This window comes from Panthera onca, chromosome C2 (genome assembly GCF_046562875.1).
Source record: "Panthera onca isolate mPanOnc1 chromosome C2, mPanOnc1 haplotype 2, whole genome shotgun sequence".
Lineage (NCBI taxonomy): Eukaryota > Metazoa > Chordata > Mammalia > Carnivora > Felidae > Panthera > Panthera onca.
In genome coordinates, this window is record NC_138347.1 from 12,581,640 (window position 1) to 12,602,125 (window position 20,486).

The window sequence follows — 20,486 nt, forward strand, 5'->3', positions numbered from 1 at the left end:
CTCCCTTAGTGAGGTAATGTCACGATTTTACACATGCCTTTAATTGCAGCTCCCTCCCTTCCTCAGAAACTAATCGAGCATTTTCCAGGTCAGATTGCTGTTTAGTCATCTGGACACGAGGCCCTTTCCTCTTGCCTTAATCTTTCCCAGGCTGGAGTCTGTCTTTGAAACAATAGGAAATGACAAGGTCTATTTTTCTTTTCTTGAAAGGACTCAATCCATGGAGTCATGAGTTGGAACGGAGAAAGTAGGGGGAATGAATATGTACCCCCCAATCGGAAGTGACCAGCTTTCCTCTCTTTGTTCTGCCCGGTGCCGCGGGCTCAGCTCACGATATCCCAGAGAGTTTGCTTAAAAGCAGGAAGGCGGCATTTTCACCTCAAGATAAATTCCCAGTTGGATTTTCTGTTGGCCCAGTCTGAAATGCAATCAGGCTGTGAGCAAATCTCGAAGCAAAGGCTGGGAACCTTTCAAAGACAGGCTTTGCCAGAATAACTTGTTGGGCCCTTGATGAGATCGATTACAGCTTAAAGCACCCACGTGAGTCAGTCACTAGACTAGCTTCCTAGGCGTGATGATTTTAATTTCTCCAACAGAATTAAGCTGTAATCTGGTACTTTCCAAGATACTAAGTAATTGGATAGTGAGCGGTAAAATCGGGAGCGATTACTATTCCAAGAGTCGGAAGGCCACGGTTTGAGGCCAGGCCCTGCTGGCCGAGGGTAGAAGAGGTGAGTCCCTTACCTGCTCTGGGGGGTGGAAGGATGTTGCCCAGAGAGGGTGATTCCATCCTTCTGCCAGGTGTCAGGCAAGTCCCATGGCCCGGAGCACTGACCCGCCTCCTGGTGTCCTGCACCATTGTCCTGTTTTCCCATGGTGCACCCCACCCCGCCTCTGGCTCTTCCCCATCCCTAAACATGCCCTTCCCACTCCCACCTCCTGGTGTATCACTGCATGTCAGGTTTCCACACCTTGATTCACCTTTTAAAATTCTGCTCATTCTGGGGCGCCTGGGTGGCTCAGTCGGTTGAGTGTCTGACTTCAGCTCGGGTCATGATCTCAGCGTTCATGAGTTCGAGTCCCACGTGGGGCTGGCTGCTGTCAGCACAAAGCCCGCTTCGGATCCTCTGTCTCCCTCTCTGCGGGCCCCTGCCCTGCTCTCTCTCTCTCTCTAAAATAAATAAACATTAAAAAAAAAAAAATACTGTCAGGGGCGCCTGGGTGGCTCAGTCGGTTGAGCATCGACTTCAGCTCAGGTCATGATCTCGAGCTTTGTGGGTTTGGGCCCCGCGTCGGGCTCTGTGCTGACAGCTGGGAGCCTGGAGCCTGCTTCGCGTTCTGTGTCTCCTTCTCTCTCTGTCTCTCTCTCTCTTCCCCTGCTCTCTCTCTCTCTCTCTCTCAAAAATAAACATTGAAAACCAAACTTTAAAAATTAAAATAAAATTTTATTAAATAAATAAATAAATAAATACAGTTCTGCTCATTCCTTGAGGACCAGGCTGAGCGCCTCCCCCGTTCTTTCTGTGCTCCGGGCCACCTGGTTTGACCATATACTGTCATTCTCACAGCCTGCCTTGTGAAACCAGAACATCCGAAGGATAAAAGGGAAGGGCCGGCTCTGCGCCCGGGTTCAGGGGCCATGTGAGATACTGCAGGAGAAGAGGGGGGAGGAGGGAGGGAAGGGGGCTCGGTCGTGGTGACCCAGCAGAGCGGCCTGGGGACGGGAGACAGGCTCCTGGGGTGCGAAAGGCCTGGCCCGAGGTTCTCTGGACTGTTCCCGGGGGTGCCGACTGTCTCTGGATCAGGAGGAAGGATAAGTGGCCAGGGCAGGGCAGGTGGATAGGGCTCCCATGGCTCTGCAGCGGGTCGGAGCCCATGAAAGTTGGGCTGCAGCTGTGGCTGTGGGCCCTTGCACTCACCGAGGTGCGCCAGGGCGACAGAGGCCTCGGGACTGGAGAGCAGGGACACTTGGGGGCATCCCCTTGAGCCGAGGTGGGGTACGTGGTACCTGGGTCCCACATTTCTGTGCCTGGGATTTCACCTGATCACACCCCTGGTTGGCGAGGCCCCGGGGGGGATACCCGCTCCATTCACTGCAGTGAGTTGGGCTCACGCCTGTGCGTCTAAAATTTTTTTAATTTAGTGTTTATTTTGAGAGAGAGACAGACCACGAGCAGGGGAGGAGCCGAGAGAGAGGGAGACGCAGAATCCGAAGCAGGCTCCAGGCCCCGAGCGGTCAGTACCTCATGAGCCGTGAGACCATGACCTGAGCCGAAGTCGGACACTCGACCGACGGAGCCACGCAGGTGCCCCTACGTGTCTGATTTAACCCGCTAGCCCAGCGTCGCTCAGCAGAACCGTCCACACTAGGACAGTAGCCACCGGCCACGTGGCTGGTGAACCCTTGCCATGTGACCGGTGTGACCGGAATCTGACGTTGAAATCGCGTCAACTGATTTAAATTTAGGTTTAGATAACCACGTGTGGCACCGGACAGCACAGCCTTGGGTTGTCCACGTCGGCGATTAGACGTCGTCTCATTCATTCCCCGGGGAGCCCGCACAGCGCCCCACAGAGGGGGTGCCCGTGGATTTGAAATTCCTAAAAAGGAGGTAGTGACCTCGGGTTATTAGCCAGCTTCCTGAGTTCTCCCTTATGTGGTTGGTGTTATCATGGCCCTTTCTTGCCTTATTTCCAACTATAGGCCAGCATGGCTCCCAGTTGACAAAGCATTTGGAATGAGTATTTGTTTAGGATTTAATCTCCCGGGCTCCCGTCCAGTCTTGGGATGGACTTTGGCCAGCTCTGGTCAGGCTTACAATGGGCTTCTTAAAAAAAAAAAAAAAAGACCACAGTTCTGGGTTCGTAACTACCCCCCCCAGAACTGGGCATAGCCTTTTAAGTCCTTGCGGGGGAGACTCCACAATGGACTCGGCTGAAGAATCCAAGGAAAGTCCGACCTTGACACTTTCCCCGGAGCCCTGCAGACAGTTGCCCGTCCGCTACGAAGTCTTCTGGGCAGCAGGGCAGAAACGGGGCTGCCTCGTCCCCTCCCTCAGCTTGTTCTTGCTTTGCCCTTGAATTCTGTCAGATCTCCTGTAGAAGGGACACGGCCTTGGCCATGCTGGATGCTGCCCCTCAGGGGGGAGGAATAACCGATGATAAAAACTTGCCTTCCCTGTTGTTCGTACTGGATGCGAAGCACCACGACCCTCAACACCACCAGGAAGGACGTATTGTAATTATGCCCATTTTATAGATGTGGAAACGGAGATGCAGGGAGATCAACCCGAGATCAAACTGGGACCGAGTCAGAGTAGAAGCTGGGACGCAAGAGGGCAATGAAGGGAGCCTGAGTCGGGGACAGAGCCACGTTCACTGTGGCTGGCCTCCGTGTTTCAGCGTCTGGGGTGGGGGCAGGGAGCAGGGTGAAAGGAGGGCTCCCTTCCAAGACTTACCAGACACGAGGCTGACTCTTTCCTGGCACCACTCGACGGTGGGAGGGGTACCTGATGATCCTTTGGGTCTGGCCTCCACTGAGGTTTCGAGCGACGTTGTGCCAGCAGTGTGGGCCGACAGGGACCGGCACACGACCCCCCAGGTCCACAGCCCCTCACCCTGGGGGGCAGGTCAGTTTCCTGAGATGGGGACCCTTGCATGAGTGATTTCCTGAAGGAGCACTCTCAGGAGGAATTCGTGTAAGAAAATGGCTCCGTTCAGAATGATCGTGTACCCCCCCGAAGATTCACGTGCGGAAATCCTAACCCTCAGATACCCTGGTATTAGGAGGTGAGGCCTCTGGGTGGTGATCGGGCCATGAGGACAGAGCTCCCGTGAGTGGGACTAGCGCCCTTATGAAAGAGGCTGCATAGAGCCCTGCCCCGTCCCTTCTACCACATGAGAAGGTGCGGGCAGGGAACCGGGACGGGGGCCCTCCCCCGACCGTGCTGACTCCCAGAGCCTGGGCCGCAGCCTCTAGAACTTTGAGAAATAGGTTCGTGTTGTTTGCAAGCTGCCCAGTCTGGGGCCCGTTGTGGTAGCAGTCTGGGAGGACCAAGACAAAGAGGATGGGAGCCGGTTCTCTGCAGAAAAGGGCAGCCGGGGGCCGTCGGGGGGCACCCCCTCCCCTCCCCCGGTCCGGGGATCCGGGCATCACCCGCTCCACATCTGTGGAAGCTTCTGGGTCCCCGGGGGTGTGCCGCTCCTCCCCGAGGCGGCCCCGGACGCTCGGCGTCTACGAGGCCCCAGCGGCCCCCGCCAACGTCCAGCCCCGGGACTGCAGACGGGCGACTTTTCCAGCGGGCAGCTCGCGTCTGGCGAGGCGGTGTTTGCAGCAGGGGCCTGAGGTGCTGACCGGGGCAAACCTCCCACCGAGGGCTGGCTTCTTCTTGCAGGACTTCCGGGACCCCACCGCTCGGAAACAGAGGGGTGTCTGTTGCCCAGAGACGCACAAAGCGGAGGAGCAGCCGCGTGGGCCCCGGGCTCCCCCGGGAGCCTTCCACCCGGGAGCTTCCTCCGGCCGCCGCGCTCCAGCGGCAGCCCTTCATCCGAATCTGGTTCGGTCCTCTCCCTCCTGGGCTTCGTGCCCGTGCAAACACATTCTCAGCAGGACCCCTCGGGCTCTGGGCATGAGAAGAACGTGGCATTCTTCTTTGAGGCTCAGAAAATGCAAATAAACAGCTCACTACGTTCGCGGGGGCCAAACAAGGGCCCTCGCCGGTGGCGGGCCTGTCCTCCGTGTGGCCTCCTCGGGGGTCCTGGGAGGGGTGTGCAAGTGCGTGGGGCTTGGGGGTTGGGGACCGCTCAGAGAAGGGAAGACCCGTTGGGACACTCCACAAAAGCTTTACGACGGAGGTCCATGTGGGCCAGACTCTTTCTCCAACTGGTAAAGGGAAGACCTCCAGCTGCCATGTTCCCTTCAGCCCCAGGAAGACAACAGAGGGACAGTATTTATGCTCATGGATGTGCCGCTTGGGAGCTAGATATGGAGACAATGGGGACAGGCGGCTCCAGGAGCCGGGACAATACCCAAGTGCTCCTTGCTGGGCTCCCAGAAATGAAAGGACAAGCCTTCTCTTTGATTAGAACGGAATCCTCAGGAAAAAGTTAGACAATGGAGCCGTGTGTTCATGTCACTGTCTGCCATGTCCCAGAAGAAATTTATCTCTCATGACAGGTTTAAAACATGGCATCTCCAGCCCCGCCAACCTCTCCCCGGACGCTGCATTACGGAGGACTCAGTTACCTGGAGGTCCTGAGGCATTTCAGCCTCTGCCCAAACCACCCCAACCAAGCTTGTCCATATAGACACCTCTCTCGACCAATCCCTACCCTCCCACCTTCTCAGGGGTCAGAGTAAGGGAAGTTCATTCTGAAATTGGCAGGAGGATGGGGTGAAAGAGGAGATGTCACTCTGACTCATTTTCAGCGCCCCCCCCCTTCCCTCTGTTGAGTGGAAAACATAGAATTTCTCAACAAACCTGCAGTCGCCATTTTGGGCGACGGCACTGTTGTTAAAACACCGCACACGAATGTTTACAGCAGCATAACTCACAGTAGCCAAAGGTGGAAACAACCCGGGTGTCCACCAACAGATGAATGAATGAGCAGAATGTGTTCTACCCATGCAATGGGATAGTATTCGTCCACAAAAAGGAACGAAGTCCTAACACGTGTTACGACACGGTGGAACCAGAAGACGTTACGCTAAGCGAAAGAAGCCAGGCACGAAAAGACTACCCACGGTGTGATTCCATTTATAGGAACTGTCCAGATGGCACCTTGATCTTGGACTCCAACCCTCCCAAGCTGTGAGAAATAAACCTCGACCGTTCCTAAGCCACTGAGTCTGTGGCATTTTTGTTGTAGCAGCTCAAATGAACTAAGACAAATTGAATGACACAAAAACAAACAAACAGGACTGCAGACCCCTTCTCAAGGCAGGATGCTGGGCCGGTTGATGAGAGACTCCACACCCACCCTTTCCTGCATGCCTCGGATGGGCCCTTCACTCTTAGGTCCTGGGGGGGGGGGGGTGGGGCGGGGACTGAGAGAAAAATGCCTTCTCCGTATCCAGCATTGTTTGAGTCCCTGAGGGAACAGCTAGTTATTCCCGATCACCTCACAACTAAGTCCCCTCCATCCCGTTCTGCCATGTGAATTGGGCCCCCATACTTAACCTGTCAGCCTTCCGCTTCCTCAGCTACATATGCCTGCTTGTCGGGTTGGTGGCAGAAAGCTTGTCCATCCACAGCAGACATACGAGATGGATATAACACCATCATTTTTGTACTCTAAGTACCACTGGAACAAAAAAGAAAAAAAAAATGGGGGGGGGCCCGGGTGGTTCAGTCAGTGGAGCATCCTCTTCTTGATTTTGGCTCGGGTCATGACCCTAGGGGAGGTGGGATCGAACCCTGCCTCGGGCTCCATGCTGGGTGTGGAGCCTGCTTGGGATCCTTGCTCTCTCTCCTTCTGCTCCTCTCCCCCGTTCACACACACACACACTCTCTCTCTCAAATAAGTAATAAATAAATAAATAAATAAATAAATAAATAATAAAATCTTATTCTACTCCATAGCTATAAGCCTCCTGTCCAGCAGGGGGAGCTGTCTAAAGGAACCTCTCACCAGTTCTCCCATTAGGAATCGGTTTCCTTACGTGTTTTTTTTTTTTTCTTCTGCTCCCCTGCAATGATTTGAAAGGTAACTCCCCGCCTTGATCCTTGCCCAAAGGACTGTTGGGTAATCTGGATGATCCCTTTGACCACTAGAAGCTGTGCAGTCTTACATTCTGAATCAGGAGTGGGCAAACTTTTTCTCTAAAGGGCAAGAGAGCAGGGGTGCCTGGGTGTCTCCGTCGGTTAAGAGTCAGACTTTGGCTCAGGTCATGATCTGGCGGTCCATGGGTTCTGAGCCCCGCGTGGGGACTCTGTGCTGACAGCTCAGAGCCTGGAGCCTGCCTGGGATTCTGTTGTTTTCCTCTCTCTCTGTGTCCCTCCACCGTTCATTCTCTCTCTCTCTCTCTCTCTCTCTTTCTCCCCGCGTCTCTCAAAAATAAATAAACATCAAAACAAAGGGCAAGAGAGTAAATATTTTAGGTCTTGTGGCCCACACATTATTTACAAAATCAGGTAAATGCTACCTGTTTTTGTACACCTGTGAGCTAAGAAAGGTTTTTACATTTTAAAGTGATTTAAAAAAAAAAAGAATATGTGACATGTGAAAATGAAATCAAATTCAAAGTTTCAGCGTCTGTAAATAAAGTTTTATTGGGACACAGCTACATTCACTCATTATGTACTAGCTATGTATAGCTACCTGTGAGCTACAATGGCAGAGTTGAGCAGTCAGGGCATGACCCACATGCCTAAAATGTTATCTTGCCCTTTAAGAAAAATTTTGCTGAGGGGCACCTGGGTGGCTCAGTCGGTTGAGTGTCTGACTTCCGCTCAGGTCACGATCTCGCGGTCCATGGGTTCGAGCCCCATGCCGGGTTCTGGGCTGACAGCTCGGAGCCTGGAACCTGCTTCGGATTCTGTGTCTCCCTCGCTCTCTGCCCCTCCCCTGCTTGCACTCTCAGAAATAAGTAAACATTTAAAATTTAAAGAAAAGAAAAGAAAAATGTTGCTGATCTCTGTTCTAAACAAATAATTTTAGTGATTAAAATCCACCACAATATGGATGGATTCAAGCTTGCTGTCCTGTATATCAGTACAATTTTTTTTTTTTTTGATACAAGGAATCTCCTGTTTACTCGTTTGTAAAAGGGATGATAGCACTACCTCGTGAGGTTGTTGTGGGGAATTAATGACTTAACATATGAAAAGCAGCTACAACACAGCCTGGAATTATAAGCACACAATAAATGTGCATTCTATGTTAATGTATAAAAATGAACTTAAGGGGCACCTGGGTGGCTCAGTCGGTGAGCGTCCCACTTCAGCTCAGGTCATGATCTCACGGTTCGTGAGTTCGAGCCCCGCCTCGGGCTCTGTGCTGACAGCTCAGAGCCTGGAGCCTCCTTTGGATCCTGTGTCTCCCGCCCTCTCTGCCCCTCCCCTGCTCATGCTCTCTCTCTGTGTCTCAAAAATAAATAAACATTAAAAATTTTTTTTTTTTAAGAATTTAAATAAAGAAAGAAAACAAAGACTTCCCTCCTAATTTATTTTGAATGTGCTGTAAACAGTTTGAAAGGTCCCTTTAACAGCTTCTCGCTTCACCGGTATTGGATGACATAACAAATACTCCTTCATGGAAGGTACGAGTGAAATAGAACCAGAGGGGCATTTTGGATCCTTCCCTCTTCAGAAAGTGTGATCGCATAAGATGTGTCTCTTTTTCAGTAGAACTGGCTCATATTTCTCGGGAGTGAGGTGTCCAAACCACTGTTCATCCATATTTCCTGGATGATTTGCTCCCTGCGCTCAATCCTTTCGGCCAGCTCTGCAGCTTCTATGGAACTGTAGACAGGATACGCAGTCCTACAAAACCCAGACGGTTCCCCTGGGAAATCAGAGTCTGAAGAGTCCTCCTCCCCCTCTTCATCCTCACTGTCTTCCTCAGCCTTGTCACTTCCTGGCACGAGGTGCTCCTTCACCAGCTGCAGCTCCCTGAAGTCCTTGGTGCAGGACACCCTGATGACCAGGGCGCACAATGTGAGTGCAAGACCGATGCAGACACTGGACACGAACAGCAGGGCTGCTCTCTCTGGGTGGGCTGTGGGGGGGGGAAAGGACAAGTCAGGAGCTGGCCGGGACTGTCAGCCTTCACCAATCCACAGAAACAGACGTCTGCCCAAACCAAGAGCTCATGCAGGACGCCAATGCTGAACAGCATCTTTTTCTTTAAATATTTTTTTTAATGTTTATTTATGTTGGAGAGGGGGAGAAACAGAGCACGAGTGGGGTAAGGGCAGAGAGAGAGAGGCAGGCACAGAATCCGAAGCAGGCTCCAGGCTCCGAGCTGTCATCAAAGAGCCCGACGCGGGGCTCGAACTCCCGAACCACGAGGTCACGACCTGAGCCGAAGTCAGAGGCTTAAGCGACTGAGCCACCCAGGTGCCCCTTGAACAGCATCTTTGAAACCAGCCTCACCTAACTGGTCGTACACAAGAAAAGGTTTTGAGCCTGCGTGGTCAATCCATATAGGTACACGAGAGGACACATAGCAGAGCGACTCAGAAGCTGGACCCCAGCCCCCCCGAGTGCAAACTATGATCTGCCACTTATTAGCTGCGTGACTGTTGGCTGGTTACATAACCCCTCTGTGCCTCAGTTTCCTCATATGTAAAATGGGGCTAATAGCACCTTCCTGCCAAAGAGTTCATTCGGGCAACACTCTCGGAACATTCACTGACACGTAGTAAGCGCTCGATAAACTGTTCACTAGTACATACATATTTGTACGTACATGAATGTATTACGAATATAGCAGATGCTAGCAAAGCTTGATGTCTTTTAGATTAAAAAATAAATGTACGCAGAAGTTTCTAGTAGTTCTTCCCACATCCAAATGATTGTGTAAGAATAACAGAAACAATGCTAATTTGCACCACGTATTCTGGCCTAAGTCCTGACATAAGGTGAATCCTTACCTTACCCCTGCGCGGAAAGGGCCATTATTGTCCCCATTTTGTAGTTATGTATCCCTTGAGGTGCTAGCACTCCCGCTTTGGGAAATAACGATGCAGCAAACTCCCTCAAAACAGAAATCAGGCGCTGGAAGACTTTCTCCTTCAAGGGCAGATAGTGAGGATCTCAGCCCTTGTGGGCCGTGAGTCTGTGCTGCCTTTGTGCACAAAGGCAGCCCCAGACCTACAGGGGTGGCTACTAAAACTGGATTTACAAAACCGGCCCGAGGGCGACAGTTTGCTGACCCCTGAAACAAAGGCTCAAGCTGAGCCAGCAAAGGGAAGCCACCGCCTGTGGACGACTGGCCTCTGTAGGCTTAGCCAGACCTGGATTCGGGATCTTGGGCTGTGAGCTCCTTGTGGGGTGGGCACTTGGAACCCCTGGCATTTGCTCAGTGCATCTCAGTGATCCTTCTCTAGGCACAGCCCCCCCCCCCCCCCCCGCCACCGCCCCCCATTTACCACGCGGAAGTATGAATAATGACTATTGTCTTTGCTGCCTCTGTCCCTTCCCAGAGGTCCAGGCTGGTGTCAAAACTCCAGGGTTGTTAAGTTTCCTATATCATCAAGGGATCTAGCCCACTGTGGTCTGATGGGAAGAGATCTAACTAAGCAGGACGCATCCCCTGGAAACTCGAAACCTCTCCGTTCGGCTTCCTTCACTTGCAGCTCAAGTCGTGGATGCAGCTCCTGGACCCAGATATGTTGTTCTTTGTTGCCATCACCCCTACTAGTAAAATCTGATCACTCTCTTTATGACACGGAAGTCAACGCCAATCGATCCAGCTCAGGGAAGGACAGCTGGGTGTGTTCTTAAGTGCTATTAATAGTAATATATTTTTCCTGAGGGTCAAGGCATTTTGAAGATTTGGTCAAACACAGCCATGCATCCTTTGCGAGAAAAGAAAAGGCTATTTTCATTTCTGGGAGTGGAGGTAGAATGGGGATTGGGCTGCCATTTGGGACAAAGTCATTAAACAACAACACACAGAATGACGGAAAGACCAGAGACTCTAAGGCAACAGGGCGGATGTTTCTTTCTCCCTCCCGCACATCGCAGCCTCCGCTGGGAGCCGACTCCTCTCCCCTCCTGTCCCTTTGAATGTCCCTTTCCCCTCCCTGCTGCCCCCACCCCACCCCACCCGCCCCAAACCTCCCAGCCAATGTCCCCTCCAACCCTCCCCATTCTCGGGGCACCCCGATGTGGGCTTTGGATGCAGCCACTACCCATCTCCTCCTTCCCTCAGCATAAACCGTGAGTCCCGCTGGCGGCCACGCCTGCCACCATCACCTCTGTGGCACCTGTAAGGACTGTGGGTGGGGCAACGGAGTCCCGCCTGTTCCTTTTCCAGCCACCCACAGGTCAGGACAGGGCCACTTCCAGGGAGAAAGAGTCCCGTGATGGTCGAGCTTCCAGGAAACCACGATCACCGGTTTCTCTCCTCTCCTCTGAGAGGTCAGTCATTCCCAGCAGTGGTGTGGTGGGCGAACCTGGGCCTCACCCTCCCTGGACAGAGTTTGAGATCTGGCTCTGCCCCAGGCAGGCAGGTTAACTCTGGGCTAGTTACCATACCTTCTTCTCCCCCCTCCCTCCCTTCTTCCCCTCCTTCCTTTTTAAGGAGCCCAGGTGGACAGAATTAAATTAGGAATTAAATTAGGCTAGGACACATCCTCTTTGCTGGTCAGGGCACGGCCCTCCTTGATGTTTATTCATTTCATTACTTTTATTTTTTTAAGTTTATTTATTTGAGAGAGACAGAAAGAGAGAGCATGAGCAAGGGAGGAGCAGAGAGAGAGAGAGAGAGAGAATCCCAGGCAGGCTCCGCACTGTCAGCACAGAGCCTGATGTGGGGCTCAAACTCACGAACCGTGAGATCATGACCTGAGCAGAAATCAAGAGTCAAACGCTTAACCGACTGAGCCACCCTGGGAGTTTTTAACTGAATATTTCGCTGCCTCCTACTACTCCGTCATCTTGACTACACGGTGGCTTATTCACGCTCCCTCCTGCTGGTCGCTGTCTCCGTCAGGCTCTTGCCACGTGGGCGCCGTAGCCTCAAACAGTCCTGTAAATGTCCCTGATGTCCACGTGCAAGTGTTCCTCTTGGGGACGGACCTACGAGGGAGCTGATACATGCATGCAGTTTCTATATATTCTTGGTAATAACCATTTGAGAGTGTATGTTGTGACTATCTCTTGGTGAGTGGCTGGGACTTCCACTTTCATTAAGGCGTCTTTTGATCTAGTGAATTTATCTGAAAACCAGGAACACCACCGCCCTTCTCCGTCTTCCTCTCTCCTCTCTCGCCCTGTCACCCACCTTCCCACTGTGGCCACTGCAACCTTTTTAAAATTGCACACGGGATCACATCACTGCCCTACTTAGCACCGGTAAACAGTTTCCCTCTTCTCACTAAGTTGGAAATCAAATCCTGACTGTAGCCTGCGAAGCCTTGGCCTTGCTAGGCCTTGGCCCCAGCGACCCCCCTCCCAAGTTCAGCTCCAAGGACTCATTCATGCCTCAGTTTCTGTTTTCCTGCCGCATTGGCCTCCTTCCATTCCCCACGGGGCTGGGGCGAGGGGCAGATGGCTTCATACCTTGGTGCTTTTGCACGGAATGTTCTTTCTTCCTCCTTCATCTAGACCTTTCTGCCCCCCCCCCCCGTCATTAGGTTCCATAGCATCTTGAATGTCACTAAATCACTGAGGGTGTTTTATCCTGTCTCACCCCAGAGAACACAAGCTCCATGAAGGCAGGGGCCGAACTCTCTTGTTCTTCACGAATCCCCAGTGCCCAGGGCAGAGCAGGGATTACGCAAACACCTGCTGAGTCCGTGAGAAGAGGGGTGTCCTGTGGGTGGGGCTCCATTACGTAGCTGCCTCTCTTCCTCTCTCCCTCTGCTTCTGGGAGGTGATGGTCAACTGCAAGGAGAGCTTCTCACTTATCAGGCCCTACGTGCCTCCTGCCCAGTGGTCGCTCTTTAGGCCGTGTCTACACCAAGTCTGCTGAGATCCCGTGATCGAAGTTGGTGAACACGGCAAAGCCTCATGGGAGCCAGGCTTCCTCATCATCTACGCTGACTGGTTTGAGGTCACAGAATCACCAGGTGTTAGTTAGAGGGCACCTGGAGGTGGGCCAGCCCAAGTCCTCCTGAGGCAGCCTCGTCCTTTGTCCACAGCCACCGCGTGGTTGGGACCCCGAGCTCCGGGGGGGCTCTCTCTCCACAGCCACTGCCCCCTGGGCTTTACACTGAGGGCACATCATCAGTTTTCAACTGGACCACTCGCAGCTTTTACGACCCCTTTCCTATTATGTGTTCCAGAAAGATAAAGGCATTAGTCTCCCTGCAGTTAAAGAGAATCTTCACATCGTGTTATTGTTCTCAGTTCAGCCTCAGTTCGTCACAGGCTTAAGTGAAGGACTTTAATGTCATCGGCTGCGGTAAGCCTGCAGGAATCTCACAAGGGTGGCCTGTGGCCTTTAAGGCCCCCTGACGCTTAGATCTCTGGTCTGGAGCCAACACGAGCTCCAGTTCCAACCTATTGTGTCCCAGTAAGACACCGAGAAGCCGGGGCCAGGGTCCCGCCTCCTGGGCCCTGCTACTGATGGGTGAAAGCACAGAGCTTCCTGAGCTCTTGGTCTGACAGCACTTACGGACGCGATAATAACCTTGTCACGGAACCGAAGATTAGAGACCGTGGGAACACATCGGAAGCCACACCTCAGTGGCAAGGTGGCGCTGATCCCCAATCGTCCTCCCTCTCATGTAACTCTGACTTTGGAATGTGTTATCATACTTCTATTTCAATGCAGGGCCGTCTGGTAGCCTAGAATTCCTTTCATATAAAACACGATGCCTCCGCATCTCAGGACAAGCTCTGCTTTCTGACCGTGACCCCCAGCTACCCTAGTTACCCCAGGGACCCCGGGCGGCCGGACCGTCCACAGCATGCTCTGCCAGAGGGCTGGAGGCCCAAGCAGAGGCAAGTGACAGAAATATTAGGACACGAGAGGCATGCCTGCGGGTATATGTGGGGGAAACACACCAAGCTGCTGTCACGAAACTTACATAGGTGGAGCGGGTGGTGCGTCTGGGTGGCTCAGTTGGTTAAATGTCCGGCTTTGACTCAGGTCACGATCTCACAGGTCACGAGTTCAAGCCCCACATCAGGCTCTCTGCTGTCATGCAGATCCTCTGTCTCCCTCTCTCTCTGCCCCTCCCCCACTGACGTACATGCACGCGCACGCACCCTCTCTCTCTTTCTCTCTCTCAAAAATAAAATAAACATTAACAAAAACTAAGTGGAGGGGGAGAGTCAGGTTCTGAGCAAGACTGTCCAAATAAGGCTCCTTGGGTACAATCTGCTGGGGTCTGATGGCTGAGCCAGCAAATAAACCGCTTTCCAAAAACCACACACACACACACACCGCTCCATTCCTCTGATTTCAGAATTTTTCCACAGGCTTCTTCAAGCTGATGATCTGGTTCTAGAATGAGTTAGGTGTGCACAGTTAAGGGTACGTTCGAACGTACTAAATGTACTAAACGTACTAAAATGATGCCTCACTGTTGGGGAAAGCTTCACAGGTCACTTAAATGGCCCAAAGAGAAACTGTTCATCGGGGACCCCTGGACATTCTCATGTCCGTTCTGCCGACCCCTGTGTCCCAGTATCCCAGGACATGCCCCTCAGTTTTGGCTTCCAGTCGACTTGTCCCCTGTGTGTATGTGACTGCACCCATGTGGTCAAAACCACGTGCAGCCTGACCTGGGGAAACGTCCTTTGGGATCCACCCAATCTCCGGAGCATGCGAAGCTGATTTTTCCAGAAGCTGACCCGGCTCACTCTCGTGAGCACCCGGCTGGTGCTTCCCCCACCCTCTCAGACAGGCCTCCTCCCCACGGCTTTCGGGGACGGAGGCGCCCAAGCAACCCTCAATAAAACCAAGTCACCGGGCATGAAGTCCTTACATTTCTTCAAAACGGACTACCTATAAATAGCAAATACATGGTGACAAGAAGGTGCAGGACAGCTCATGACGCCAGATGAAGATTCATCATCTGCTCATTGGTTAACCACTTACCGAGCATCTGTCCCATGCCAGCCTGTCCTGGTCCCTGGGCCGTGACAACAACTAAGACAGCAAGCACTGGTCCTCAAGTCAGGCAATGTGTAGCAGTGAAATGGGTGCTAATGAGAAAATCTCTCATTTGATTTCTGGGAGGCACGTGTGTGTAAAAGGACAGACACGGAGGGAGGGAGTAATTCGGGTACATCCACCCCTCAAACTTCTGAAGGGCACCCTTGTTGCTCAGAGGAAACCAGAGCACAAGTTTTCTATCTGCTGAGTCTGAATCGTGGCCCTGGTGATGTCCCTGCTATGGCCTCAGGCAAATGGCTCAACTCCTCTGACCCTGAGCTTCCCTATGTGCAGAATGGGGGATCAGAATCCTCTCTCTCGGGGTCTTTGCTATGGACTAAATTGTGCCCCCCCCCAAATTCATGTGTTGAAGGGTCAATCCCCAATGCGGCTGTATTTGGAGACAGGACCTATAAGGAGGTAATTAAGGTTAAATGAAGTCATTAAGGGTGGGCCCCAAATCCAAGAGGATCAGGGTCCTTATAAGAAGAGATGCCAGAGAGCATTCTCTCTCTCTCTTTCTCTCTCTCTCTGCCTTCCTCCTTCTCTCTCTCTTCCTTCCTCCTCCTCCTCTCTCTCTTTCTCTCTCCCCATCTCCTGTGAGAGCACAGTGAGAAGGCATCCATCTACAAGCCAGGAAGGGAACTCTCACTCAAAACGGACCCTGTGGGCGCCTTGATCTTGGACTTCCAGCCTCCAGAACGTGAATTTCTGCCGTGGAAGCCGCCAGCCTACAGTGTCTTGTCACGGTGGCCCAAGCCGACCAACACAGTTGTCGAGAGGCACTGACAAGGCTCAGCACGGCCACAGCTCCGTGAGCAGAGTCATCGCTGCTCCTGGTTACTCGTTATTCCCTGAGAGATTTTTCATGACGCCTTTCCTCCAGGGGGCTCTCCACGGACTCTGAAAACGTGGGGATATTTCTGACAAAAATCCTTGTGGCGCTTAACTTTGACAAGGGTGACACAGGGCTCTGGGGCCTCCCCTGCTGGGGGATCGGGATATTCATGGGAGCCCTGTTAGAAAGAACAGCAGGGCTGGGAGATGCAAAGCCTGGCGGAGAGCTGGCCGTGGGGGATGAGGGGGGTGGGAACCAGAAGAACACAGAACGTTAACACTAGTTCTCTCCAAGCTTTGAGAGTAGGGGCGAGTTCTAGTTCTTGGTGGGCTCCCGTGTTTGCCACATCAAACATCCTCTACTTTTATGCAGAAGGGGAGCAAAGGCCTCATAAATGTTATCAGAAACAGCAAGAAATGGAAGTTGGAGGGTCGTCTGAAGAGAGAAGATTCTCAGAAGAAACCAACAACCGCACAGCACACACTCAGGAGGAATACGGACGCCGGAAGATGATGGAACAGTAGAAGATCCCAAGACCATCCTTTCCACCTCCCGTGTGGAGCTGTTTCCTTAACACTTTTCTTTTCCTCTGAGGAAGGCTTCCCCTCAAAGAGCCTCAGCCCCGGCCGGCCTTGAGCGGCAGTGCCACAACGCTCTGCGGTCACACGAATTGTACAGAAGGCCTCAGAGGCTTTGGCCTCCCTGAACAGAGTCAGGCAGACATCGCCGAAACCTGCGGAGCTCACATGACAAAATACGGTCTACCCTAAGGTGAGCGGACAGGGTGGTGACGAACGAAGGCAAGGCACGCACCGTCCCCTCACTGATGCCGACGAGCGGCTTTGGCTCCGCCGGGTAGGGAGGGCTGAGTCTGATGGATCCTTGAGGGGAAGATCATCAAGGGGACCCTTGGCAACCGTGACAGGTAACACTGGTGAGTCAGGAAGAGACTCAGCCTTCCCAGGGCGTGGCCTGTTCTGTTCACTAAGGGGACCTTTTAGCCCCATTGCCTCCCAGCCAAGGGTGGGATTTAAGAACCCCATGCCCTTCCCAAATTTGAGACCTGGGAAATGTACTCCTCGGGTTCCTACTTCTCTGAGAAGAAACTACTCATGGAACCCAACTCCTAAGCAGTGTGACTTGATCTGTTTGCCTCCTCCCCATGTAGCTCTCTGGTGGGTGTTAACCCAGCTGGAGTGGCCCCTGAATTTAGGCCCCTGTGTTTCCAGATCTTAGGAGACAGCACGTGCTGAGTCATACTTCCAGTCGTTTTTAGTTAGCCGAGTGTTGTAATTAAACATCACAGCTGGCAGTAAGGGTTCGGTAAAGCATTCTGGGAAGCTTCGATTCAATGACCTACCTCTGATGTAGGCAAAGGCAGCCAGAGAGTTGCTAACAATAACTCCGTCTTTTTTTCTCAGAACGCTCGTTTCGCTTGGGTCAAAGTTTATACCTGTTTCATAAAAAAGAAATGCAAGGGCAATTAATCACGGCCGTTCACGGGATGCCTTCTGTTCCCAACCCAGGACTGCCATAATAAATAAAAAGTCACAGAAATCCAATAAATGGGCCTCTGACTGAATTACAGAAGACCACAAGCCAGCAAGAGCACTGAGTAAATAGTCTCTGAAAATATTAAGCCACAAGAGGGATTTAGAAACCCTAAAATGGGTGGGTTCCAACTTTAGATGCCACTCACCCACCCCACTGCGGCAGGGAACGAGCAGATTTTCCCGTCCTACAGGCAATGGCATTCATCATGCCTCTGGGAGGCTTAGTCACGGCATACGTACCTAACCACAGAGCTGCTGGCTGCACAGAGAAGAAGGGAGGGAGATTATGGAGGGAGATTGTGCGGGGCCACTTTTTTGGAAATGATAGCAAAATGCAGGGCAGGTCTGATTGCAAACGCCTGGTTACACTTCTGTGATAGAGCTCAGTGAGCTCGCGATGGGCAGCCTGAGAGATCTGGGGCCCCTGGGGATGACAGACAGGGCAGAAGCCTCCGGGGGAGGGTGGGGGGGGATCGGGATATTCTTGGGCTCAGGGTAGGAACCGTGTCAGAAGCAGCAGTGGGGCTGGGAGATGCAAAGCCCGGGGGAGAGCTGGCGCGGGGGTGGAACTCGAACACGGAATGTTAACATTAGTTCTCTCTAAGCTTTGAGAGTAGGGGCGAGTTCTAGTCCTTGGTGCTTTCCCGTTTTCCGCGTCAAGCATACTTCACTTTTCGATTTAGGGACAGAAGACCTCATAAATGTAATAAGAGTAATATAAAACTTTCAACACACAACGTGCAACATCTTCGATGCTCTACAGAAACTTTGTGGTTCCTATCAGGAGTCCCAAAGGGCTGAATTCCATTCTCGATGGGATAAGAAAACTAAAATGTTCACCCCCACCCTCCTATTTACAAGAGCCCAGTGAAAACCGGAGGGAGGAGGGGGGGCTTCTGGAAGTCCTCAGGCCCAGCCTCGGTCTGGCCCACCTCATTCCCGATGCGTCCTCTTTCCAGGAGGCCCATCATCCAGGGACCCCAAATTTGTTTCCGAGCAGATCTCTTTTGCCAGGTGGTACTTTGTTTGGGAAATAAGCAGGGAAGGGAAAGAGGTTTTATCCCCCTTATAATTTGAAAAACAAAACAAAACGCCGACCACCGTTTGCAACCGATCGCCACAGCACTGCCATCACCAGAGCTGGTAACTCCAATGACCTCCTGACATCCCCTGTCCAACCAATGTCACCCGACTGCAGTCACATGGGGCTGTTTACCTTCACTTAAAGAAAAATGCTGGTAGTAAGCCAGAAAAATTACCATATTCACCGTCTTTCTGCTTCAAAGAAGGTTTCAGATTAGCAACGGCTGGATCGACCGCGGTGAGTATGTTCTTGGGAACTAAAAACCAAAAAGAAATATCTTAATTCAGGGATGCTTGGGTCGGCAGTTGGTTCCGACTTCAGCTCGGGTCATGATCTCACAGTTTATGAGTTCCAGCCCCGCGTCGGGCTCTGTGCTAACAGCTCAGAGCCTGGAGCCTGCTTCCGATTCTGTGTCTCCCTCTCTCTCTGCCTCTCCCCTGCTCGTGCTCTCTCTCTCTCTCAAAAATAAACGAAACATTTTTTTAAAAAGTTAAAAAAAACTGCAGTTTGGTGCTGGTTGTGCATTTCTGTAAATTTCCTAGAACGCACTGAACTGTTTTTACTTAAAACGGGTGAATCTTAAGGTATGTAAATGACACCTCAATAACGCTGTTAACTCTGAACACGAACTTCTCGGAGATGCAGTGAAACAAGATGACTGTAATCAGCCCGGAATCCACCACAGAGCTCTCCCAGCTCCTCCTCTGCTTTTCATCCACAGCTCTCAGTCCTCACTTCCTTAATAAGCCTGAAAGAGAATTCTAAGACCGCATGCTAGAATGATCCTCTAAGTACTATAAGGACAATAGACAAATGAGAGGGGGCAGCAAAACAGACTGTTTTGGAAGTGGATTAAAGATTCTGCAGAACTGACCCAAAGAATAAACCATCTGATCTCAAGATGCCCTGGGGCAAAGCAGACAGGACTGTAGCGTGAGCGAAAGCAGAGGGCAGAGCAAGACTTCTGAAGGCGAAGTGCACCACAGCCAGCTAGGAGAAGGGAGAGGAAACCAAATATTTTTCCTGCAGAAAATTGCTTATTTTTGTTTGTTCGTTAGCCCAGCTGGTATCTGGGAGAAGTGGCAACAGGAAACAAGAGTGAGCCAACGTAAACCGTCCAAGTTCAACTGCACTGATTTTTAAAAAAGAGCTGGGAAGACATCTTCAGCAGCAAGAAAAGCTCATTTCCTTTCTCAAAGTGCTGAACTAAATTCTTTTAGGGATGTCCCAGGACCAACAACCAGAGAACATTCCTAAACTGTGGATTTTCCGTGCGCAGGAGACCCTGGCGCCTTCGCGCCCATCGGCGGTGACGGTCACATCTGGGTGACGATGACAGGAGGCGGCGGAAGCTGTCCAGGGCCCCCCAGGAATGCCCTTCGGCTGGCCACGGCCATACCGCTGACCCAGGGACCAGGGCAGCGCCCCAGAGGACTGAACCGTGTTGCCACAAAATGCTTTCTGACGAAATAGCCTCTGCAGCCTGAGAAGGACGCCCCTGATTCCCTGGCAGGATTAAGTCCTCCCTGCCAAGAATGACACTTCTTTCACATCTCTCACCTTGTTCTCAAGATACGGCCTGAGCAGGGCTGGGCTCACTGCAAATGCCAGAGGCTTTACAGTTGGAGACAGATGAAGAGCTCAGGGAGGAAGGACAGTCCAGATGAGCTTTGCAGAATAACCCGGCCCTCCAGACATTAAACTGCTGTGCGTGATACAGCCTCATGTCAGGAAACTTGCCCACTTACTACATGACGATGGCCCCGCGAGTGGGTTAGGAACCTGAAAATAACAACAGGAGCTGGGATGCGATTTACTACCACCCCGCAAGCCTGACTCTCTCCATTTTAGATACATTTGTAAAACCACGAGCAAACTATTATTCGTGGAGCTGGACCCCGGGCTCAGCGATCCAACGGTGCATCTCGGGCAGTCTTCACGGAGTGAAGACGTGTCTCATCCCCTTTCCCGCAGATGGGACAACTGAGGCTCAGAGATGCACTGTTCGCCTGGGGAGAGGTAGGGCCTCTGCTCCTGGTCTTGGGCACACATGCCCTCGATCCTTCCGTGATGCTGTGCTGTCCGTGGCATGCTCAGCCTTTGGCAACTGGATAAAGGATTATAAAGACAGCAAGGTGATTCCCATAGTCCCTGTGAGTCTGTCTAGGTGAAACCAGAGAAGACGATTCGCTAAATTTGGGCAGGGCAACCACCTTGAGTTCTTTTTCCCCCTGAA

At 52.1% G+C, this 20,486-nt stretch overlaps 1 protein-coding gene and 1 non-coding gene across 6 annotated transcripts in view; one reads left to right on the top strand and one right to left on the bottom strand.

Moving 5' to 3' along the window:
• The first annotated feature begins 7,413 nt into the window (after window positions 1-7,413).
• On the top strand, window positions 7,414-7,498 carry TRNAG-UCC (transfer RNA glycine (anticodon UCC)). Its single transcript has one exon. It is a non-coding gene; the product is annotated as a tRNA-Gly (tRNA).
• A 651-nt stretch (window positions 7,499-8,149) lies between these two features.
• EVA1C (eva-1 homolog C) overlaps window positions 8,150-20,486 on the bottom strand; it is a 77,315-nt gene continuing 64,978 nt past the window's right edge. For 2 of the 5 annotated variants that reach the window (XM_060640385.3, XM_060640388.3), the window contains 3 exons: window positions 18,426-18,506; window positions 16,974-17,066; window positions 8,150-8,718 (listed from right to left, as the gene is read on the bottom strand). In XM_060640385.3, the coding sequence (XP_060496368.1) occupies window positions 8,342-8,718; window positions 16,974-17,066; window positions 18,426-18,506 (551 nt within the window). In that variant the 3' untranslated portion in view covers window positions 8,150-8,341. The remainder of the gene's footprint in view (window positions 8,719-16,973; window positions 17,067-18,425; window positions 18,507-20,486) is intronic. The other 3 variants (XM_060640387.3, XM_060640389.3, XM_060640390.3) reach the window with 3 other exon arrangements.